Below are 25,939 nucleotides of genomic sequence, written 5' to 3'. Positions count from 1 at the left end.
TGTTTTACGTCCATTTGTATGGGTATCATGACAAAAAGCGCTGCACTTTAGCAATGACTTCCTCAAAGTAAGCCCTTTTTCCGACCCATGCATGCGAAAGTGAGGAAAGTACTTCAAAGGTCGCTCAAAACTTTGGAAGTAGTTGCGAACTTCCCCCATAAGCATATGCTTGGCCATAGGGCTGCTTGCACGACACGGAGTTCAACAGTGGGCGTACATACCATACCGCTACATACCGTGAAACATTTCAACAAGCAGCAACCTCAGTATCTTTTAGTGAGCCGGATGAAGTGTGTTTAGCTGCCTGCCCTTGTCGTCCAGCAACCGCGCCATGTGAGACTCGTCAAGACTGCGGCACCTGGCGGGCGCCAGTTGTTCTATCTATGCGTGTCCCGCTACTGTTGGTGGTTGCCGGACGCAGTCATTGCTACACATCATCTCACAGTCACCCTGCTTTACATCACGGTGTGTTGTTGTTCTTCTTCTTCAAATCGCTCCTGCCCTCAGCATGGATATTTGTTTGCCCTTGGTCTACATCCTCGCCGTCGGTAACAAGTCTTCTCTGGCTTTTTTAATTTAATTTGGTTTTTTTATATGTGTGTTTGTTTGTTAATGTAGTGTCTCTTTGATCTGTCTGTATGTGTTACAGAACTGGGAGACGTTTCAAGTGGCTCTTGTATTTTGGTTGTTCATGTCCCGTCAACCTATTTGGCAATGCGGGACATCCTCTTACATGCTGATAAACTTGATTCTTTGACGCATTTCACTAAGAAATTTTCAGAATCAGTAACATCTCTGAAAGTGTTTCTGCTCCATGCACTGGACTGGTTTCGCACAAGTCTATGACCCTGTGGTTCTTTCCCAAACTGGTTTGTAGCTGTGTGCGTCACATTCCAACAATCTGACTCCAAGTTTGGCTTGTAAGTTCATCAATTGTCATCACACATTTTATTTAATTGCGGAAGCTCATTTTTATTCATTTTTCGCAACAATATTTGATGCACCAAGAGGAGCATGACATTTTCCACACCAGTTCTATCTCAGAAGACCTCCATAGAAATTGATTTGATTAAGTTCGGACGCTCGTTTTTGTTTCCTCCGCAACAATATAATATCAGATGCATCAAGTGGAGTATAGGATTTTCCACACAGTTTCATCTCACTTGACGATCTCAATAGAGATTCCACCGCATCCATCGTGTTTGTGTATGTGTCGATATGTGTCAGTGAGAAAGCAGACAAGCCAATACACTTGAAAAAGGACTGCTGTTGAATCCAGACTCAGCTGTATGGTTGGACTGCTGCCACCAATCACGTTCCTATCCAAACATGTAATTGTTGTTTGGCTTGCCAATCAAAGGGGTGACTCTCGTAATCACTACGTCTCAGTTGCACTATGTCGATATCACGAATTTTGCAGCATTATCGACACAACATGACGAAAACAAGTAGTAGTGTTATCTACACGTAGCGCTATGGACACAAGGCACGCGTGTCTCATTTGCACTATGTGTCGATATCACTTATTTTGCAGTGTTATCGACACAAAATGAAGCGTATAGCGCTATTGCCGCGAGGCACGCGTGTCATTATCACTAAGTCTCATTTGCACTACGTGTCGATAACACTAGTGTTTGAAAAACCCAATGTTCGTTTTCACTACGTGTCGATAGCACTACTATATACCTTCCAGCTTTCGGACACATCTCTCTCCCCCTCTCTCTCTCTCTCTCTCTCTCTCTCTCTCTCTCTGATCGATTGAAACAATCTAAAAATGACTGGCACGGTTGGCCTATTGGTAAGGCGCCCGCCCCGTGATCGGGAGGTCGTGGGTTCGAACCCCGGCCGGGGTCATACCTAAGACTTTAAAATTGGCAATCTAGTGGCTGCTCCGCCTGGCGTCTGGCATTATGGGGTTAGTGCTAGGACTGGTTGGTCCGGTGTCAGAATAATGCGACTTTTCGTGGTCGGCTGGGCGTTAAGCAAACAAACAAACAAACAAACAATCTAAAAATGTAAATGAAGAAGTCGAGGGTGGGGACTCCCTGTTGTTTAGATTAAAAGAATTTTGTATTCATAAATTGAAATCACAAGATTCATTCTCTATCCCAACTATTGCCGTACATGAAGTTGGAAAATTTATAGAAAACCTTCAGAATAATAAATCCATGGGGCCTGACAAAATCCCCCCGTCGTTGCTTAAATTAGCCCTACCGTACATAGTGGAATCCCTAACGTATGTGTATAATCTTTGCATTGAACAAAATATTTTTCCTGATGCATTTAAAACGGCAAAGGTCGTTCCACTTCCTAAAAATAAAGATGTGTCTGACCCTAATAACTTCAGGCCAATTTCATTGCTTCCTATTTTATCAAAGCCTTTAGAGAAGCACATCCAGAAGAATCTTCTGAACTACATGGAAAGGTGCAAATTATTTCACAACTTTCAATCTGGGTTTCGTCCGAAACATTCCTGTTGTACAGCTCTTTCATCACAGCATGACTTCCCTTCTTTGTCTCTGTTAATCTAGGGAGAAAATATCCAGCGATATTTCTCCGTAGGCCTAAAGTTCGGCCATGACCTAGGCAAAATAACTTGCGCATCCGCAGAAACAAGAAAATGGAAATCTTTTATGAAATGATTGGGAGCCACGCAAATTTGACCTCTTGATTCCGACCATGAACCCGCTGTTGATAATCTGGAAGGTCGTTCCAGAAATGCAGATCTATCTCTGGCCGATTCATAGATTCAACCTACAAACTGCGACCTCATCTGTGATTAGATGGCCAAGCAATGCGTGAAATCTTTTATTCTAAAGCCTTATGGCTCGTTTCGACAAGCATTAAACGGATGAAATTAACCACATGCAGTTTATTCTTAAAAAAAATGCACACAAAAAATGGGTTGGGTTCGGTGATTTGTACATAAACGTCTTCCTCACGATAGATTCGCTGATTTGTCTTATGAAGCCGTCATCAACACGAACACAATGATTGCAGAAGCAAACTCTGTACCTACACGACCGAGACACAGGACTGATTATTTCACAGCTGCAATGTGAATAGAGAACAAAGACGTTTTGGGTAAGCTTACTTACGTCAGGTCTTCACTGACAAGCTAAGAACAGACGGAAAATTCCGAACAAAAGTAAATGACGTCAAAGTCTCTTTCGCTTTGCGTGTAACTTTGTAACTTTGGTTTTTCTGTACATCCACTACATCCATTCCCAGTAACTCTTCCTTATCTTCTCCAGTGTTTTGCGCGTTTATCTCCCTTCCTTCGTGTGGCGTCAATCCATATTCCCGTTACTATTTTTAGAAGGTCACTGTCCACAACGCTCAATCCATATTCCCGTTACTATTTTTAGAAGGTCACTGTCCACAACGCTCAATCCATATTCCCGTTACTATTTTTAGAAGGTCACTGTCCACAACGCTTTCATCCCGGCGAAGCCGGGTATTACTCTTCCTTATCTTCTCCAGTGTTTTGCGCGTTTATCTCCCTTCCTTTGTGTGGCGTCAATCGCGTACGGTGCGCCACTCACCCGGCGAAGCCGGCGTACGGTGCGCCACTCACCCGGCGAAGCCGGGTATTCGGCTCTACTTCTTCCCGGCGAAGCCGGCTACCCGGCGAAGCGGGTATTCATCTAGTATACAATGTATGAGTACTGAGATAAGCTAGAGTGTCAATGAGTGTAAGACGCTGCGTGAAAGACCGAGCGACTGACGGAGTGATGTGCGTGCAGTGGGGGCGGCGTGCGCGCGGTGCCCGGCCCTGGAACCTCCTGTCAACGGCGTGCTCAAGTGCCAGCAGTTTGACGCCGAGGAGTTTGACGCAGGCCTGTGAGTATTGTCGCCAATACACTCCCCTTAACACGCTCACAATGTCGCTCACACATTGTAATTGTAATTGCATACAGCCCTTTTCGGTTTAGAAACACAGTATGTAAATTACAAACATACAGTGATTAACATTAGGCTTGTCTATGTTTAACAGCACAAGGAAGAACGGGTCACAGACATCATAGGAACATAAGCAGTCATTTATCATTACTATTGAACAAGGCGTTATCGTTTCGTTAAACTTACACATTGTTCCAACTACCAGATCTTTTAGTTTTTACAAAGAAAACACATACAACAAGAGGCGAAGCCTTCAAGGCTCACGTAAGAAATCGACAAACAGTAACACAAACTCAATCACTCCGTCACACACACACACACAGTACACACACACACACACACACCCACACACACACACACAGACAGAAAGAGCATAGGTGAAACTGTGCAAGAAAGCGAGACACTAGATCTAGATCTGTCTGTCTGCATGTAGCCTACTTACATGGACACGACTGCCAAATAGTCTCGGCCCGCTCAAAATAACAATCACCGAGACTTTCAGTAATTCCATCGCGTGACGTCTAACCCTCGTACGTCATAATGTGACGTCAATGTAATATGACGTCTTCAAATGTTAAAGTTTCTACCACAGACATACATACATACATACATACATACGCACGCACGCACGCACGCACGCACAGACAGACAAAAGTTAGCATCGCATAGGCTACACTTCGTGAGCCAAAAACGATTTAGAAAAATGATCTCCTCTGAATCGTGTCTTATTTAAAAGATGCGTCACTGAATGTGTAATGTTTTCTTATCATTGACTTATCCAATTCTTTTTCCACAGTTTTAAGTGAAATTGAACGTTTTAACACATGGTGCAAGGACAACTGTTTAGACCTAAATACCAAGAAAATAAAGGAAATGTTAATTGGTTTTTAGAAAGAAGCCTGTTACACCCCTGACCTTTTTATCAATGGTGTACGTGCAAGTTGAACGAGTGGATGAGTACAAGTACAGTGATTGACCGCAAACTGACTTTAAATGAAAGCACCGAATCTGTCCACAACAAAATGTCAGCCACGGCTGTATTGCTTACAGAAGCTGAGATATCTTAATGTGAACCCAAACATTTTAAAAACGTTTTACAGAAGTTTTATTGCGTCTGTGCTTACTTTTGGTTTGGTGGTCTGAGCATCTAAAACCCTAATGTTCTTGACAGAGTGGTGAGAATGTGCAGTAAGATTGTGGGAGAGAGACAGTTGAGTTTGACTAAGCTGTATGAAAGAACAGTCGTGCGAAAGGCTGGTGAGATTGCGAATGATCAAACGCATGTGCTTGCGCAGTACTTCGAACGCGGCAGACGGTTCCGTGTACTGAAGGTGAAAACAGTCAGGGCCAGTAAAAGCTGTATACCTTCTTCCATAATAATTATGCTTTTGCTTCTGTGATCACCATGCTGCTGTTTGAACTTTTGTGATATCACTGCGTATTTCGTTTGCTGTAGTTGTAGATATTTAAGAAACCTTCACACATGTTGATTAATGAATTGTTCACATCTACATGCGTGTGTGTCAGTGTGTGTGTCAGTGTGTGTGTGTATGTGTGTGCGTGTGTGCGTGCGTGCGCCCGTGCGTTCGTCCGTGTATTATATATAGTGCATGCGTGGGTGCGTGTGTATGTGTGTGTTTAAATGAATCTTTTACATCTTCTCGGGAAGATTATTTGATTTAGCGAATTTGATTTTGGGTGGTGTCTGTGTTATAGGTTTCACAGTATAGACACTACGTCGTGTAAACTCAATCTGTTTTCTGAATAAGGTGGGGGAATGAATGGCCTTTTCAGTCATATAATTGTTTTTACAATCAACCGCCTCATCAGACAGATCTGCCCTCAAACCCATCTGCCTAGTTTTTTTATGACTGGTAGTGTAGAGACCCGTATCAATAAGGTATATAATATTTAGTTTGTCTTTTGTGAAACTAAGGAATTACACATTTCACTGAAGAAATCAGACAGACGGAGATATAGAGAGACAGACAGAGGGCAGGACATAATCTGAGAAAGAAACCCCTTTAAACATTTTACCATGCTTGGAATAAAACGTGGCAAGGTGAAGCTATAATTTATCACCTTTCAGTATGACGTCATGTGCGTGTTTTACAATCGAAATGACTTGCTTTTATCTGTTAATCGGCACGGAGCTTGGAAGTATAATTTCCATTCAACGATCCGAATTTGTTAAGTTTGAGCATATTTTCAACGTCAAACACAATAAAACCATATGTTTTTGGAATCAGAAAATGATAAGGAATAGACAGAAGTTGATTTTAAGTGTCTTATTCCATAAATATATGTAGTGGTTTTCTGAATTTGTAAGCATAATTTTCAATAAAATACAACGAAACTATATTTTTTAAAACAGGACTTAAAAGGGAATATACCAATATCACTTTTCTGTTTCAAATTCCAGTCTTACGAAATTTGAAAAAAATGACATATTTTGAACGCAAATTACAAAAACGAAAATGTAAGGTACAATAAAGCTGCAATGAAATCCCTTAGTCCGGACTTAAGGTCTAAGATTGTGTGATACAATTTTGATCAAATGGATGAAAAACTTTGACCGTGACCGCCTCAACTTTCTTGCAACGGGAAATATGACGTCATCAAACTGTCCTATCTAACGGAGAGAAAAACAAGTCACGTAAGGCGAAATTACTACATTTAGTCAAGCTGTGGAACTCACAGAATGAAACTGAACGTAGTCCGCCGCTAGTGCAAAAGGCAGTGAAAGTGACGAGCCTGTTTGGCGCGGTAGCGGTTGCGCTGTGCTTCATAGCACGCTTTACTGTACCTCTCTTCGTTTTAAGTTTCTGAGCGTGTTTTTAATCCAAACATATCATATCTATATGTTTTTGGAATCAGGAACCGACAAGGAATAAGATGAAATTGTTTTTAAATCGATTTCGGAAATTTAATTTTGATCATAATTTTTATTTTTTTATTTTTCAGAGCTTGTTTTTAATCCAAATATAACATATTTATATGTTTTTGGAATCAGAACATGATAAAGAATCAGATGAACGTTTAATTTGGATCGTTTTATAAAACAAAAATATTTTTTTTACAATTTTCAGATTTTTAATGACCAAAGTCATAAATTAATTTTTAAGCCACCAAGCTGATATGCAATACCAAAGTCCGGCCTCCAAAATTTCAATCAATTTGATAGAAAAATGAGGGTGTGGCAGTGCCGCCTCAACTTTTATAAAAAGCCGGATATGACGTCATCAAAGACATTTATCGAAAAAAATAACAAAATGTCCGGGGATATCATTCCCAGGAACTCTCATGTAAAATTTCATAAAGATTGGTCCAGTAGTTTAGTCTGAATCGCTCTACACACACACACACTCACAGACAGACAGACACACATACACCACACCCTCGTCTCGATTCCCCCCTCTACGTTAAAACATTTAGTCAAAACTTGACTAAATGTAAAAACATGAGAAAATCCCCTCAAAAATATCCATATCAAATTTCATGAAGATCCACTTGGTAGTTTTTAAAATATGATCTCACGCAAAATCTTCCGTTCATAACAGGTTGAATTTGTGTGGGACACGAACAGACATTGAGATCTAGTTCTCAGTCACGTAGACTTTTGACAAAAACCGTGCTGCATCGGAGCTCTAGTCTATGTGTCCAAATGATGATGTAGACAGCATTTTTTCAACTGAACGTGAGAACACATAGTCTAAAATTCTTCCGTTCATAACGCTTGTGACACAAAACTCATCAGAGTCGTGTTCTGCCGATAATTTTTTTTTTCTTTCTTAAAACACACTATAATAGTAACCCTTCCCAATTTATATGCTAAAAATGACTGGTCTGTGTTGTCGCAAAGACCGTGTGACACGAAAGTTATGAGCGGAAGACACATCTGCTGAGTGCAATTACGTTTCAGAAGATGGTTTGTTATCACTCAGACACACACAGGAACACTAATAACTTTATTATTCAGGCCTCCGTTGCTTTCATTTGTCATGTATGAAAGTACTGGCCTTGGTTGATGAAGTGAACTGTCGCTGTGCAACAAATTGGTCGCCATTTGTCGACGTGAATAAAACGTGTGCACAAAACGATGCTGTTTGTTCTCTTCATTTCCTTATTGTGTATTTCATGCTAAGCAGTGTAATATGCTTTTTTGATTATTAATTCAATGGATGGCTACGAAATAAGCATTTGAATGTGAAAGTGTTAACATTACCCATGATCTGAGCCGTTCACCCTTATTCTTTGTTCGTTTGGTTTTTTTTTTAATATTTTGGGTTCTTCTTTGTTGCGGGTCACAAAAGGGGGGAATCGGAGGTAAAAAAATTAAAGGCACAGAAAGCCTCCCGTAAACCATCACCAAGCTCCCCGAGCCTCTACATACAGTGCAAGCATAGTTACTTTCATTTGAACGCTCACCGAACGGGAACATCCTGGCTGCTTTCTGTCGAGAGTGAGACATATTCGGGGCGGGGATTTCGCTCAGTTGGTAGCGCGCTGGATTTGTATTCAGTTGGCCGCTGTCAGCGCGAGTTCGATCCCAGGTTCGGCGGAAATTTATTTCACAGAGTCAACTTTGTGTGCAGACTCTCTTCGGTGTCCGAACCACCCCCCGTGTATACTACATTGGGTGTGCACGTTAAAGATCCCACGATTGACAAAAGGGTCTTTCCTGGCAAAATTGCTTAGGCACAGTTAATAATTGTCTACCATACCCGTGTGACTTGGAATAAGGCCGTGAAAGGTAAATATGCGCCGACATGGCTGCAATCTACTGGCCGTATAAAATTTCATCTCACACGGCATCACTGCAGAGCGCCTAGAACTGTACCCACGGAATATGCGCGATATAAGCTTCATTGATTGATTGATTGATTGATTCAAAGAATTTATTTTCGTGAACTATCCGAACGGACTATCGCAGGCGCCTCGTTTTGATGCTAGACCTAACTTTTAAAATCTAAATAATAAATTGACAGCTTGGTACACAAACATGTTTAAATCATAAAAGAATTCTTTTTTCATCAAGACAAAATCAGTACAATTCGAAGTTTTGAAAGTTTGAAAAAAGAAAAGCCCGAAAACGTGTCACGCAAAACGTCTTTCTCGTAGCAGACGACGGTTCTGCATAGCGCCGTGTTCCTCTGAACGGTCAACCGCCACCGCTCTAGTTCGTGTGACTTGTAGCCGTTTGTTGCGTTTTAGATTCAGAGGTACACAATAACGTGCTATTGCAGCGAGTCGCATTGAAATCACAAACTGACGACTAAATTGTAGAAAAAGGGAAACTGGATCACACGGGTTCACGATGGCTCAGGGGTAAGATAAACCACGCAAAAATACATTCTGGGAAAATTGCTCGCTCTTTACGGAGGGCACCTTGGATGTTCTCAAGCGGTGAGTGTTTAAATGAAAGGGTGTTTGTACTGTGTGTAAAAGCCACAGTATCTATGATGGTTTACGGGAGGCTGACTGTGCCTTTAAGTAGCTTTAAGCTCATCCAAATTTGGTTATTTATGTTCCGCATACATCTTATTTTAACACAAAGGTAAAACAAAAGCTGTTTCGACATCAACCGCAAGGCATGGAGGCTTCGAACATGACCAGCGCTTCACAGGGAAAGCTACTTTCTGAGCTTGTTTTTGACCCAAACATAACATATCTATACATTTTTGGAATGAGAAAATGATATCAAACAGGATGAAATCATTTTTGGATCAATTTCTAAAATTTTTCATTTAATTAGAATTTTCAGAATTTGTAATGACCATGCAAACTCATTGTTAATTGGTCAGTTCAGGTCAGTTGTTTTCTTACCGTTGCTAGTCTCAGCTTATTTTGAAATGTCTGGTGCTGTTGAATATCTGAACTCTTCAAATCAACTAGTTTCAGTTTAACTAGTTTAAGATATACTTCTGCTATAAAGTAGCTTCCAGTACAATGAGCAAGGGTATGACCATTCCCGTTTTGGTCGTCATTTTTGCGTGACACGCGAGTTTAATTTACCAATAAAAACTAAACAAAACATGTTTGTCCAATGCAGTGCTTTACACTACTTCTTGGATACAATTGAAGTTGACTTTTACTCATCTCATGTGAAAACGTAAACACATTTAAGGAAAACATGGTTAAAATTAAGCGACCCCAAAAACGAGACCAGCAGCAAAGAAGAGCCCTTTTATCAAAAGTCAGTAAAACTAGCAGAGTGTTCACAGTGTGGTTTTATGCTACAGACGTTGCACAGCCACTTGCTACCCGGACCACCGGTTTGTGAGCGGCGAGCGAGTGGTAGAGCGTACCTGTCTGGCCAGCTCGGACCAGTGGCTCGAGGGACCGGACCCCATCCCGGACTGTGTCGGTATGACATCACCTCGTTTATCTCGTGCTTTGCTATCTTTAGTCCCTGTTTCTGTGAGAAGATGCTGTCTCCTCAGTGTAGATCTACACCACCCGTCATAAAAAAACAACCAGATGCGTTTGAGGGCAGATCTTTCTGATGAGGCTGTTGATTGTAAAACCAATTATATGACTGAAAAGGCCATTCATTCCCCTACCTTATTCAGAAAACTGATTGAGTTTACACGACGTAGTGTCAGTACAGTGGAACCTACAACACATACACCCCCCACTGCATCGACACTACGTCATGTAAACTTAATCTGTTTTCTGAATAAGGTAGGGGAATAAACGGCCTTTCAAATAATTGGTTTTACGATAAACGGCCTCATCAGAAAGATCTGCCCTCAAACGCAGTGACGGGTATAGTGTAGCTGTTTACAAGCCAGACTTGCACTAATAAAAAAAAAAGCTAATAGATTGAGTCATTAATAAACTGTGCCGATAAGAAACCACCATCACAACTTGACCTGTTAGTGTTGTGCAGCCGTCCCACAGCCGCATTTGGCCTACGTTGCCAAAATCCAAGATTTAGCATCACCCGAGACAAAACTCGAAGACAGTGTGCGAGCGATCCAGTGCATGCATGTAGCATACAACGTTCCATTTACGTCATCAGATAAATATTACCTCCGGATAACTATTTCTAATAACATGTGCGGGGGTGTGTTTGGATAATGTTTGTGTGTGTGTTTGGCGTGTGTGTGTGTGTGTGTGTGTGTGTGTGTGTGTGTTTGGCGTGTGTGTGTGTGTGTGTGTGTGTGTGTGTGAACAGGAAGGTGCAGACAGGGGCTGATAGACGGCCAAGGGAAGGTGGTGACCGTGTCATCCTCACTGACGCCCACCGAGCTGCACGGGCCTCAGGCCGCGCTGCTGTCCTCCCCCGGCGCCTGGGTTCCTGCCCGTGACGACATCCTGCAGTACATACAGGTCGCTTTGCTCTTATGGTGCAACCCCGCTCACCCTACCCCAGTTAAAACCTCCCCAGCCACACGGTGCGACAGAAGCCCTTCTCACAACTGTCCCCGATGAATTCTCTCTACCCAACCCACCCGGGAAATTCTAACCCCCCCCCCCCCCCCCGAAAGCCCCTCGCTATGGTACACTCACACACGCACACACACACACACACAAACACACACAGACACGCACGCACACACACACGAGCGCACACACTCACACACACGCACACACACACACATCCACGAGCGCACACACACACACACACACACACACACACACACACACACACACACTTGATACATTAGAGCGGGTACATGTTTGATTTTTGTCAGGAATCGATGTCTTAAATATGGATCCTTGTTGATTTTAATCAACACATTTGTGTGTGTATTGTAGGTGGATCTGGGATCGCCTCACACTGTGCGTGGCTGGAGGGTACGCGGTGACGGTGGCGGCAGTTACGTCAAGCTCTTCCGTCTGTTGTTCAGCCAGGACGGTGTGACGTGGACATCCTACTCGGACGGTCGTGTGGAGGACAAGGTAGCGCCGCCTCTTTCATACGTTGTGTTTCCGTATGACGGCTTACTGGTGCCAAAACGGAAAGTTAGTCATTAACACGTGAAAAATAGTAATTAACACGTGAAAATTACTAATTTTTACAAGAAAATTACAGTTATGTCCTGAAAATTACTAAATTTCAAGTGTTAATTACTACTTTTCACGTGTTAAGTACTAATTGTTCAGTTTTGGCTCGCTTCCTGACGGCTTACTAGTGTCAAAACTGAAAATTAGTAATTTTCACGTGTTACTGAATTACTCATTTTCATGTGCCTCGTGACTGTGGAGGTTCAGTGCGCATGCGCGACTGTTGCACCGGCCACAGCAGAACATTTCTCGATTCGAACCTTTTCTGGTCCATAGTTCTGATGCAAGTTAACAATAAGAGCTGAGCGCATGTGTATACAACCGTGACATACAGCTGTCTGTCCGATAACTTGTTGAATAACGAATTCTATCGACAGATATTTGTGAAGGTGTGCTCTAGAGTCTCGACCGAACAGCGACGTCTGCTAGCGGTCGGACCTTTAGCCGCACGTCCGGCCGGCCGCCATTTTTTCTCTCTCAGTTCGCACATTTTCGGATCGATTGTCCTTCACTAATACACAACAGAGCAGATTTATGAGTGTGGTAGTGGGAACCAATATGAGTTACAGCTGTCTGCCCGACAACTTGTCGAAAAAGGAATTATATTGAAAGATATATGTGCAAGTGTGAGACCACAGCCGATCAAAAGTCCGTCTGCTATAAACAGCTTCGATGCGAAAGTTTTTGGGGTCGATTATCCTTTTCTAAGATACCCAAAACAACGTTTAAGGAATGCACTATTGCAGAAAACTGTGACATACATCTTCATGTTGAATAACTTGCTCGATAAGGCCTTCTTTTAAAAGATCTTTCAGAAATAGTATGAGAGCGATGTTTGCCGGACGTTGTAGCCTCTCAGTGCGGACTCTTAGAGTCCGACTATTGGGATTGAAAACGAGGCTCACATGAAAATGGTAACCTTAGGTTTTGGCACTGGTAAGCCGTCATATTTCCGTCCTCCTGGTATGGCTCACGCAATCAAATGCCGTTGTGCCAGGATATAAATTTATAAGCTTGCATTGATTCGTAACTGACATGTACGAAACTTCAACGCTGTGTGTGTGTGTGTGTGTGTGTGTGTGTGTGTGTGTGTGTGTGTGTGTGTGTGTGTGTGTGTGTGTGTGTGTGTGAATGAACACAGTTTTTCACAGGCAACTTTGACAGCAAGACAGAAGTGACGGACTGGCTGCCTAAGCCTCAGACAGCACGTTATGTCCGTGTCAACCCCCTGTCCTGGAACCGAACCATCGCTTTCAGTTGGGACCTGCTGGGATGTTCCTACAACTCAGGTATGTCATCTTTCTACGTCCAGCCACTTTTCTTTCCATCACCTGCATATATATATATATACCAGCTGAATACCCTTAATCAAACAGAACATGTTATTAACATTGCACCTCGATCGGTATAAGCAGACCTAACATATGGATGTTTTCTTGCTGAACAGTAGGGGAACGTATACTGTGTGTACTGTCAGCGTATACGGTAGTAATAATAATAATAATAAATGAGCATTTATATAGCGCAACATCATAACTTTACAATTATGCTCTTTGCGCTTGACACATTTAAAATTCAAACACAGTTATACAAGCATTTACATCTACATTCATAGTCAGCAACGCTTGATTAAAAGCATACACCATCAAAATATACATTACAACAGATTCTTCCACTAATTAAGTAATAAAAACATGAATAAAATAGGTAGTAAAAACAAGGAAATACCAGCTGAATACCCTTAATCAAACAGAACATGTTATTAATACTGAAAAACAGCCCTAAATGTGTATACACATTATCACATTATCACTAAAACAACAAATACACTACATGTAGCCTACTGATGGACTGAGAAAACAAAATCAGGGGTTGTATTTCTTGAAGAGGTGCGTTTTAAGTGCTCGTTTGAATGCTTGGAGTGGCGGATGTGAAAGGGGAGAGAATTCCATTGTGTGGGTGCGCAGAAAGTAAAAGTGCGTTGTCCGTATGTTTTGGTTTTGGTGTGTGGAATGGTGAGGATGCGACAGTCAGAAGAGGCACGGAGTTGTCTTGCTGGAGAATAGACGGTGAGGAGTTCAGAGAAGTAAGCAGGAGACGAGCCAGAAAAGAAGTTAAAGCAGAGGGTGGACAGTTTGTAGTCAATGCGGGCTTGAATAGGTAACCAGTGCAGTGTGTGAAGAAGTGGTGTTGCGTGATCTCGTTTTCGTGCTTTCAGAATGAGGCGTGCTGCCGAGTTTTGGACTTTTTGTAGTTTATGCAGGAGATACAGAGGACAGCCAGAGAGAAGAGAGTTGCAGTAGTCGAGTTTAGAAAGAACAAAGGCACAGACAAGAGTGTTAGTTGTTTGAGAGGAGAGTGTGTGGCGAATGGTGCTGATCTTACGAAGCTCAAAATAAGCTGCTCTACAGACTAAAGATATATGTTTGTTAAGGGTCATGTCAGATGAAAGGGTGAATCCAAGGTTTTTAGCTGATGGGGAGAAAAGAATGTCGGTGTCGCCTACTTGAACAGAAACGGGTTGGGGAGAGGGAAATGTAGTGTTCTTCTTTTTGCACAGTAAGACTTCAGTCTTATCATCATTCAGTATGGTTCGAAGCGATGTCTCCTACTCCAATGACTGATGAGGAGTGACAGTCAGTATAAAACTGTTATCGGAAACAGCTAAATTACGGGGTCCCGGGTAGCTCAGGTGGTAGAGCACTGGGCTTGTGATCGAAAGGTCGCTGGTTCGAATCCGGGCCGGGACGGACACGGGTCAACTTTATGTGCGGACACAGAGACGGTATTCATCTTCCACCCCAGGAGAGAGAGAGAGAGAGAGAGAGAGAGAGAGAGAGAGAGAGAGAGAGAGAGAGAGAGAGAGAGAGAGAGAGAGAGAGAGAGAACAAGAACAAATCTTTAATTGTCTAAGGCCACAGCCCCTTACAATAGTGGTTAAAATAACAGCAATAGTATCTGCACAGTTATAAATTATAGTCACGCATAAAATTCAACAAATACATTAAAACCCTGATGACATATCACTGAACCTCATTTATAAGGGTTCGTCTCTTCTGTAGCATGAAGAACACAAATCTGCTGAAGCTGTTCATCACATTTTCCTCATTATTGCCACAGAAATACACAAGTTGTTGTTGCAGCGTCTTAGAGTTCGAGATTTTCAAATACTTTGCTCGAAGGTCTTGATAAAAAGGACATAAAAATACAACATGGTGTTCATCTTCTCTATCAGCTGTACAGAGAGGACAGTTTCTTGTCGTTTGGTTTGGTGCGTACCGAAACTTGTGAGCGTTGATTTCGGATACTCCTGCGCGGAAACGAGTAAGAGCAACTCTGTACTTAATATCTTCGATTAATTCAATGTATTTCGAGAGAGAGAGAGAGAGAGAGAGAGAGAGAGAGAGAGAGAGAGAGAGAGAGAGAGAGAGAGAGAGAGAGACGTGTGATTAGGAATAGCCAGACCTCAGAAATTTTGTTTTTGAAATAGGGCCTATATGCAACTTTTTTCTTTTACTGCGAGTTTCCGTTCTTTCCGTGTGACGTCACGTCAATTTATCTGTTCAGCTGGTACAGTAGTTCCAATAAGGATTTTTCGCTGATACCACCAGAAAGTATACGCTGAACGTACAGAACGTATACTGTGAGCTGCTGTGTAGCGGACTGTATGTTTTGTGCGGTCTGAGCGATGTGCAATGAATATATATATAAAACATCAGAAATTGTGAAAGAAACAATTGAAAGTCAGCGGAGACTTTCTTCCGAGATTTGTTAAAATCTCTTAGCAGAGAAAGAGAGCGTACGCACGGAACAACGCACACAGACAGACAGACAGATAATAGACACACACACACACACACACACACACAGACACACACACACACGCACGGACCAACGCACACACACACACACACACACACACACACACACACACACACACACACACACACACACACACACACACACACACTCAAACAAACAAACAAACACAGAGAAATTTTGATGTGTTTGGGATTCCACCTGGCACTTGACAGTGTTTGAATAGTCCCCGCCACCACTCTACTAGCTGGAAAGGTTGAGGACAATAAATGAGTACATTGTAAGATTGTTGGTGGCTTCGTGTGTACACGCAAGCACAAGACCAAGTGCGCACGGAAAAGATCCTGTAATCCATGTCGGAGTTCGGTGGGTTATGGAAACACGAAAATACCCAGCATGCCTACCCAACGAAAGCGGAGTTAAGCTGAATATGCTCTCAGAGTATAGTGTGGGGAACCCAAATGGGCAAACGAGCTCACACGTCACCAGAGTTTCTGGAATGCTGAAGAAGAAGAAGAAGTTGGTGGCTTGTTGGCAGGGCAGCTTTTTGGTTGGTCTTTTGTTTTATCTTTATCGATCAAGGCCGAAGGCCGAGGTTGATAAAGATGTTTGTTGTTGTTGTTGTTGTTGTTGTTGTGTTTTTTGTTGGGGGCTGCTTTTATGTGATTGTTTTAATCCTCGGAGACAAGATCTATATGGATTGGTCTTGTGACCTATTGCAAAAGTTCCTGGGTTGATCCATGCAGGAGGGTAATGCAGAGTCTACGCATTGACGTTTGTCAGGTGTGAACGGCCTGCCACGGTGTTACCAATCACGATGAGTGCAGTGTCTAATGAATAACTCTGATTTTGTTCATCTTGGATCAAACTTTCCACAATTACAGTCATGCTTTGGGTATTTGAGTGTGGACTCTATCATGTTTTGAGGTATAGCAGTACTAAATTAACTATGATTGTTGTTTGCTTGGAATGAAACCGACGAGTGTATGTATCATTTTTTCGAATAATAAATGTTCTGATTGCTTATACATCTATATGCAGACTTTCTTCTTGAACAGAATCGATGGTAGTTCTACACTAGTGCATAATAGCCTAGTATGTTGTTGTTGTTTTGTTGTTGTTGTGTTGTTGTTGTTGTTGTTGTTGTGTTGTTGTTGTTGTTGTTGTTGTTGTTGTTGTTGTCGTCTTCATGGTTGACTCATTCGTCAGTGTGTGATGTGCATGTTTCTGACAATTTATCTCACGTGTTCGTGAAGTCAGTTATGATGAAGATGTTAAATTGATTATCATTTCGTCATTTCTATTTATTGCGCATAATGTGCAGTTCATAAACTACTTCAGTAGTGTTAATGTTCTTTGTTCTGTAGACATAACAATTAGGTAAACTGCATACGTTTGATTACATATATATACTCCTGTTGCAAACCATGTGCATCGTACGAAGCAAAATATTTCCATTTCAGAGAACGAGACAACAGGCCGTGAACAAGGAAGGGGTGAGTGGGTTTTGTGCAGTCTGCTTTTCAGCTGTCCTGCTCGTCTTTTGGGCAAAGACGTCACATAACAAATAGAGAATACTGGGGGAAGGTTGCCTAATATGGACCACTTCCTAAAATGTACTACTTCCTGTTCTGACAAACTAACGGTGCTAGAGCGCTCAAAACAATTCCATTCGCTGTAATATACACTCTCCGGATAACTTTGCACATGTCAAAACAGTTGCAGAAACAAAAACCACAAAACAGTAAGTTTTTTTCTCCTCTTTTTTTTACACTTTGGGGAGAGTTCACTCTAATTTTGACGCTTAAAACGGACTAATTTCTGTCCACAGTCAAAGCTGTTATAACGCAAAAATTGCTATATATCAATCAATCAATCAATGAGTCTTATATCGCGCATATTCCGTGGGTACAGTTCTAGGCGCTCTGCAGTGATGCCGTGTGAGATGAAATTTTATACGGCCAGTAGATTGCAGCCATTTCGGCGCATATTTACCTTTCACGGCCTATTATTCCAAGTCACACGGGTATAGGTAGACAATTATTAACTGTGCCTAAGCAATTTTGCCAGGAAAGACCCTTTTGTCAATCGTGGGATCTTTAACGTGCACACCCAATGTAGTGTACACGTGGGGAGGTTCGGACACCGAAGAGAGTCTGCACACAAAGTTGACTCTGTGAAATAAATGTCCGCCGAACCTGGGATCGAACTCACGCTGACAGCGGCCAACTGAATACAAATCCAGCGCGCTACCAACTGAGCTATATCCCCGCCAAGACATATATAGACAGCTAAGACAGTATTTGTTACATTTATAGCAGTGTTGACCCCGAGTTTCTACTGCAAACAAGAAATAATAGCAACATCTCAAAGTCCGCTAATATGGACCACCTTCAACAAATAGAAGAAAATAAAAGCTAAAACCTGCTTTAATTAATTCATTAATTAAGAAGCTCGCTGAAAAAAAACGTATAACTATGAGCTTTCAAAGAAATATTACAAACAGTCTTCTTTTTGTGGAAGTTAATGATTTAATTTATTTTCTCTCTGTTTTTGATAAGTTTCTTTAGTTTCCTGTTGTGCTTCAAATAATGTTCTCGTCAAACCGAAACAGATAAATCAAAACCATATCTGAATTAGTCTGACTTGCACACCAAGTTGTATCATGTTATTTTGAAGTATAGGGGACCTTTTGCAGTGATTCGTGAAGGCCTCTTCACTGGTCCAGATGCCTAACATGAACCAGTTGTGAATTTGTCTTTATTACATTTTTGCTGAATGTCTACCAAAGCTTATTCGCTCTAATTAGACCAACGGTTAACTAAAGAGAGAAGGACTACCAAACACAAAATGAAACTTCTTCGCAAGAAAAACAAGCTAGTTAAGTTAGCATGAAACAAAAAGTGGTCCATATTAGGCATGGCTTGCTGTGTCGTACCACATTTACACTCGTTGCTATTTTGTATACATTGAAATGCGAGCGAAAGCGAGCTTGTCTTTAATGGAAAAAACAACGAGTGTAAATTTGGTACAACACAGCAAGCCATGTAATATTCTGTTTATCCTACATACTGTACTTTGCGTGCATTCTGCTCCAACACCTCGGGGTTGATGCGTTCAGATTGAATACGCTTCTTATGGAACCTCGATCTCTTCCAAAACCTCGTGCAATCTTTGTCGTCGAAGCAAAAGAGAAGTCACTCTAGAAAGTATAGCGTGACGTGTTAGTTCTAAAAATGCTTCCATGGGAAACATCAAGCGCAAAAGTGTTTCCAGAATGACGTTTTTCTCGGTGAATTTGGCATCTTGAGCAGTAGAAAATCAGGTCCCTCCCCGACAACAGACTAATGCTGCGTCGCCCAAAACAAATAACGGTAGAAAATCAGGTCCCTCCCCGACAACAGACTAATGCTGCGTCGCCCAAAACAAATAACGGTTTTGGGTGTGACGAAAACAAGAACAGGGCCGGAGTGCTATGTTAATTATGAGCAGTTCTTCCACACCCATTTAAAAAATATGACACTACCAGTACCAGCATGTTTCCGCATATTGAGCCAGAATTTTTTGTTTGGGCAAATTGACGTTGCAGTTCCGGAGCAAATTATCAAAAGTTCTTTGCGAATTTGCGTTCAAACGTGTTTTCCCCATAATATAACGATGCACAGGTCGAAAATATGGCCAAGAACAAATCTATGGTACTTCGAAGAAAGAAGAATAACAACATTCTTGTCCAATACGACTTGCAATTTACCGTGTGCGCTGTAAAATCTCCCTACCTTCAAAGCAGACGAAAAGCAGACATCTTCATTTTCTTCCAAGGGAGAAATCGTTGGTCATAAAGTCTTGCAGGACCCAAACATACTTCTGCACGCTTTCTTTTCTTTTCATATTCAGTTGCTTCGCAAAAATGAAATGTCATTGGTTTTCTCAACTTGTCAAGTCAGCCAAAACGACCGCAGAACACAGAACTGGGAAATGACACTGATCGAAATACGAAAGATCTTCGATGACGAAAGTATAAATGACGTCATGTGGTCAGACCTATCTCGAGAACTAAGCGTCGCTCAGAACCAGCGCCCTTCCATTATGTGTTTTCAGCGTAGCAATAGGGTCTGATATTTACACGAGACAAGTATAATCCCTATTGCTACGCTGAAAACACAAAAGCGTTTATATAGCTATTCTGACATTGTATTCTGTGTTAAAATCATGTTTTTGTCAGCAACAACTACCAGAATGGTCCATGTCGTTGATTGCAGACGACGGTTATAGTGCGCATATTCCTTTGCGCATGAAGCCACGGAAATCACCGAACATTGAAAAACCCACAGACATGTAAAGGGAGAAAACTCGAGATAACCGGATGTTTAGCATTAGGTCGATATGCTGGGAATCATATGACGTCATGACGTATCATGCTTGCTCAAGTACATTCTATGTTCGAAAGTCTGACTTCTGTTGGGGATTCGCGTGATGAAGACTGCGATAAATCAAGGATTGTCTCAGAAGAAACAAGTCAAGTCAAGTCAAGTCAATATTTATTTAAAAAAACACCTAGGGTTACATGAATAAACAAAAATTGCAATAAACACGACAAAAAAGATATATGTAATAATGAGACACAACACTTCTAATTAACCGAAAATAAATCAAGCTTAATTCATAACTAAACAAATGTAATCATACATTTTTTTTTTTTTACAGGAATGTATATGTTTCTGTGTTCGTTTTTGTTTTAATAAAAAATAAAAACGTGATCAAATAATCAGAACTCTTTCAAAATACTCTTAATAAAATATATTAAATTCAATAACTTTCGTTTCTTTGTTAATTCAAATAATGAATTTCTACGAAAATACCTTTTCCTCAAATTTTCAAAAAAATTACACTGAAATATATAATGAAATTCATCTCCGAGTTCTCCAGACTGGCATTTATTAAACATATTCTTTCGTTATGTGGTATATTTAACATTCGGCCTTTCTGTATTGGCAATTTATGATTTAATGTTCTAAAACGTAAAAACGAGAGTGCTAGGTTATTGGGTAAAATGTTAAAATAATTTTCAAATATAAATGTATCTTTAAACAATCTATAATTTAAACAAGTTTCTTTTTCATTTAATTCTGAAAACCACGATTGTATATATTGATCTTTTAGGCATTGCAACGTTTTCAATTTAAACCATATTTCGGAACATCGTAGATTAAACTGGTCATGCCAAAAACCACTAAGACCAAGAGTATTTAAAGTTGTTTCAACATGTTTTAAATAGGGTGCTTCATATAAACTCAGAGGCAAAAGAAACGCAAATGCTGCAATGAAGATGGGTTACCCATGAATTTCAATGTCGAATTAATTATTTCGGGTTAACAATAACAAGGAAACGAATTGACCGATACAAAAACCATACGGAAAAGTGTATTGGGATGAGAGCATGACGTGCCATGTTCCACTGAACACTGTTTGAAGACTGTTGAAAGTCAATAGCGTGTTGCTCCTCCCTGGGCGTTGATGACTGTGGCGCACCTCCAGTACATGGAGAGGACGAGGTGATTAATTTGCTGCTGAGAGACCTGAGCCCACACCTGGGTCACGGCAGCACGCAGTTCTGCTGCTGTGCGGGGTCTCCGGACAAGGGCATTAATCCTTCTTTGCATGATGTCCCAAAAGTGTTCGATTGGGTTGAGATCCGGAGATCGAGCAGGATGAGGCCGAATGTTCACGCTGTTGTGACGCAACCTGTCCTGGGTAGCGCGTGCAGTATGGGGACGGGCATTGTCTTGCTGGAACAGGCAGTTCCGGTACCTCTGGACAAATGGAACCACATAGGGACGCAGGACTTGTATTTAGATAATGGCAATTTTCGTATTTTACCTCTTGAAAAAAACAACCATTTTCGGTTTTTTGGCGTTCACCCACAAATTCCACAGATTGCAGTATTAAGCGAGTCTTGTAATGCTTCTGGGGATTCTGCTAAAATGGTTGTATCATCTGCATATAATAAAATAAACATTGTAAACATCAGCTCAGCATCATCTGGCTGTTTTCAATAGTAGGGAGGTGTTCAGTTTTATCAAACATATAAGCTTGTAAATCATTTAAATACACAGCAAACAATGCAGGTGACAAGTTTTTTCATAATCAATAAAAAGACAATATAACCTTTTTCTCTTTGATAGAAAGTAATCAATAATACTATGTAAAGTAAAAATGTGGTCGAGGGTTGAATGACCTGCTCGAAAACCGGCTTGTTCTTCACCAATGACTGAATACTCATCAAAATAATTAGTTAGCCTATTATTCAGAACACTGGTAAATAACTTTCCAAAGCAGTTCATCAGGGTTATACCTCTGTAATTAGCTGGGTCTTCAGCATCTCCCTTTTGCTTATACATGGGGCGTAAAAGTCCAACAGACCATTCGTCGGGCATGTGTCCAGAACAAAGAATTACATTAAACAGCTTCTATCTATATATATATATGACTTGTGTCTGTCTGTCTGTCTGTCTGTCTGTCTGTCTGTCTGTCTCTGTGTGTGTGTGTGTGTGTGTGTGTGTGTGTGTGTGTGTCCGCGATGCACGGCCAAAGTTCTCGGTGGATCTTTATCAAATTTGGAGACCGTATTCAGCTACACCCCGGACACAACCTCATCGATGAGATATTTCAACACGTGCTCTCAGCGCGCAGCCCTGAACCGATTTTGGTTTTTCTCTGTTTTTCTCTGGATCCATTCCCAGTAACTCTTCCTTATCTTCTCCAGTGTTTTCAGCGTTTATCTCCCTTCCTTCGTGTGGCGTCAATCCATATTCCCGTTACTACGTTACTATTTTTAGAATGTCACGATTGCACCCGAAAGTTGTCCTTACTGTAAAAGTGAAAAGGTCGAATCAATTTATAGCCACGCGAAAAATACACTGTCATCTATCTCCATATATTTATAGATATAGATATACATATATATATATATATATACGGCTTCTGTGTGTGTGTGTGTGTTTGTGCGTGTGTGTGTGGGGAACACCTGTGGATTGTAGAGTTCTGTTTGTGGCTAGCGGCTTTGGTGTGTCTGTATGTTCAGGCCTTCCTTCCAGAAGCCATAACAGTTATTCTCAATCCCGTTTGAGTGGACTTCGCCTTCAAAGGTGATTGTGGTGTTTTGGCACTCGGTTACATTTGGCGTCGTCGACAGCGATGGGACTCGACATGAAATGTTCAGGCCACTGAATCAATTTCGTGCTGTTCCCATTCCACCTGGGAGGGACCTAAGTTCATTCAAAGGGGGTCGAGTGTAACAGGGAGACTACCGTCGCCCTTCACAGCAGACTCTGCAGAGTTGTTCGCCTTAGAAGTTGTGGGCTTTCCTTGCATGTACCCGTAAGTTGTCCTCACTGTAAAAGTGCAAAGGTCGAATCTATTTATCGAAAAATCCACTGTCATCTATCTCTATATATTTATATATATAGATAGATATATACGGCTTCTGTGTCTGTGTCTATGTGTGTGTGTGTGTGTGTGTGTGGAGGCAACACCTGTGGATTGTAGAGTTCTGTTTGTGATGGGGTCTGGCGACTTTTGTCTGTCTGTCCACTGTACATAAAGGGAAAGTTTGTGTGCGTGCCTGTGTGTGTTCTTAATCTAAGACAAATGTCGCCAATGTTTTTACAGAGTGACGTTAAATAAACGATTTTATCATTATCTGTCTGTATGTTCTGGCATTTGAGAAGCCATAACAGATAATATAGGGCTTAGAAATAAGCTCTAAAATTCTCAATCCCGTTTGACAGGACTTCGCCTTCAAAGATGATTGTGGTGAACCGCCACGCTGTCTGTCTCTGTCTCGCGATTCACCCCGGCGAAGCCGGGTATTCATCTAGTTGTATATATTTTAATCAACTTCCCAGCAGAAGCTTTCAAAAACTCATTTATTATTTTATCATATCCACAGGCTTTATTATTCTTTAGCTTTTTAACTGCTTTTAAACGACTAAATGTTTCAGACCGGTAACTTCAATTCAACATTGCACTATACAATGGACGTTCTATGTGACAGGAGAGTTTGCTGATTTTGTGTTCAACATTGGAAAGCTCGTCTGCTAGAATCAGAGATAGGTCGCTTCAGATTGCAGCTTCTTGAACTTTGCAAGGTTTGTTGCCTGTTAAAGAACTGGATTTTACACGTATTGTATTTCATGTACAGTAAGCAAAAAACACACACAAAGCAAATGGCATCGTCTGTCGACTAGTCACAGAAACAAACCTGGCGAGGTATGCGTGTACTTTATACACGTGGAAGAAACCGGAACCATTCGTCTTTGTTATTGCCGATATCGTCTGGATATTGGCAACAACAACAAAACTTCCGTAGCGTTATCCTTTGATGATCGCAATAGGGATGTGTGAGACCATCCAATCACAGCCCCCGAATTCCCCCACGTGTCTATCAGAATAGCTATATAGACACATGATCCGGAGAGAGGCGGGCAAAATACATTACGTATAACATAATTACGTCATTCGTCGGCAGAAGATTGGCACATCAACGATCATTGTCGGGCTTTTAGAATATATCACGTCATTCGTCGGCAGAAGATCAGCACATCATGGAGAGAGAGAGGCGCGGGCAAAAGCATAATACGTCATTCATCGGCAGAGAAGCGGCGGAACACCGATCATGGTTGGGCTTTTAGAACATATCACGTCATTCGTCGGCAGAGAGTCGGGGGAAGATCGGCATCGACACGATGCCAACGTTGGCCCACCCCAAATACGATGAGCAGCCCGCCTCGATGCCGAGTCGGCTGTCAAGGTTGGCCCGCTCTAGACGCTGTGGTTGGCCCAACGTTGGGTCAACCACATCATGCTGTCGGGGCTGCCAGACTTGTGTGCACGTGCACGGTAGTAAATCAAAATACACCTCACCCCGCCATTTGTGAAAACACGCACGCATGATAACTGAAAGAAAACGATGAATCAAGAAACTAAAACCCAGATGCACATCTGCGGCTCCTAGTATGCAGTGTGCATTCACACTATCTTGTTCCTGCCTCTTGCCATTTCTGAGGTATGGCGACCACAGACAGACAGACAGACACACTTACATCCATTTTCTAATACTCCCGGCTTCGCCCGGGAAAACAAGTATGTGAGGTGTCAGATCTTGTGTTACTGTTGTCAGAAGAATGTTTGGTATGTGAGGTGTCAGATCTTGTGTTACTGTTGTCAGAAGAGTGTTAGGTATGTGAGGTGTCAGATCCTGTGTTACTGTTGTCAAAAGAGTGTTGATATGTGAGGTGTCAGATCTTGTGTTACTGTTGTCAGAAGAGTGTTAGCTATGTGAGGTGTCAGATCTTTAGTTACTGTTGTCAGAAGAGTGTTAGGAATGTGATGTGTCCGATCTTGTGTTACTGTTGTCAGAAGAGTGTTAGGTATGTGAGGTGTCAGATCCTGTGTTACTGTTGTCAGAAGAGTGTGAGGTGTCAGATCTTGTGTTACTGCTGTCAGAAGAGTGTTAGGTATGTGAGGTGTCAGATCTTGTGTTACTGTTGTCAGAAGAGTGTTAGGTATGTGAGGTGTCAGATCTTGTGTTACTGTTGTCAGAAGAATGTGAGGTGTCAGATCTTGTGTTACTGTTGTCAGAAGAGTGTTAGGTATGTGAGGTGTCAGATCTTGTGTTACTGTTGTCAGAAGAATGTTAGGTATGTGAGGTGTCAGATCTTGTGTTACTGTTGTCAGAAGAGTGTTAGGTATGTGAGGTGTCAGATCTTGTGTTACTGTTGTCAGAAGAGTGTCAGGTATGTGAGGTGTCAGATCTTGTGTTACTGTTGTCAGAAGAGTGTTAGGTATGTGAGGTGTCAGATCTTGTGTTACTGTTGTCAGAAGAATGTGAGGTGTCAGATCTTGTGTTACTGTTGTCAGAAGAGTGTTAGGTATGTGAGGTGTCAGATCTTGTGTTACTGTTGTCAGAAGAATGTTAGGTATGTGAGGTGTCTGATCTTGTGTTACTGTTGTCAGAAGAGTGTTAGGTATGTGAGGTGTCAGATCTTGTGTTACTGTTGTCAGAAGAGTGTCAGGTATGTGAGGTGTCAGATCTTGTGTTACTGTTGTCAGAGGAGTGTCAGGTTTGCGATGTGTCAGATTTGGTCTTTCTGTTTCCAGACGGACCGGGCTGCAAGGCGCCGCTACCTCCCCCCAGTGGGGCCGT

General features: G+C 41.7%; 1 protein-coding gene across 1 annotated transcript in view; it reads left to right on the top strand.

Annotated features, from left to right (window-relative positions):
* The first annotated feature begins 399 nt into the window (after window positions 1–399).
* Window positions 400–25,939, top strand: part of LOC138973161 (uncharacterized) — a 34,732-nt gene continuing 9,192 nt past the window's right edge. The window contains exons 1-8 of the mRNA XM_070345837.1: window positions 400–548; window positions 3,747–3,843; window positions 10,146–10,270; window positions 11,084–11,238; window positions 11,668–11,811; window positions 13,058–13,205; window positions 17,199–17,231; window positions 25,894–25,939. The exon at window positions 25,894–25,939 is cut by the window's right edge and continues 27 nt beyond it. Coding sequence (XP_070201938.1) covers window positions 509–548; window positions 3,747–3,843; window positions 10,146–10,270; window positions 11,084–11,238; window positions 11,668–11,811; window positions 13,058–13,205; window positions 17,199–17,231; window positions 25,894–25,939 — 788 coding nt within the window. The 5' untranslated portion in view covers window positions 400–508. The remainder of the gene's footprint in view (window positions 549–3,746; window positions 3,844–10,145; window positions 10,271–11,083; window positions 11,239–11,667; window positions 11,812–13,057; window positions 13,206–17,198; window positions 17,232–25,893) is intronic.

This window comes from Littorina saxatilis, linkage group LG8 (genome assembly GCF_037325665.1).
Source record: "Littorina saxatilis isolate snail1 linkage group LG8, US_GU_Lsax_2.0, whole genome shotgun sequence".
NCBI lineage: Eukaryota > Metazoa > Mollusca > Gastropoda > Littorinimorpha > Littorinidae > Littorina > Littorina saxatilis.
The sequence above is the reverse complement of the archived record's forward strand: the minus strand, read 5'-3'. Positions and strand labels throughout refer to the sequence as shown.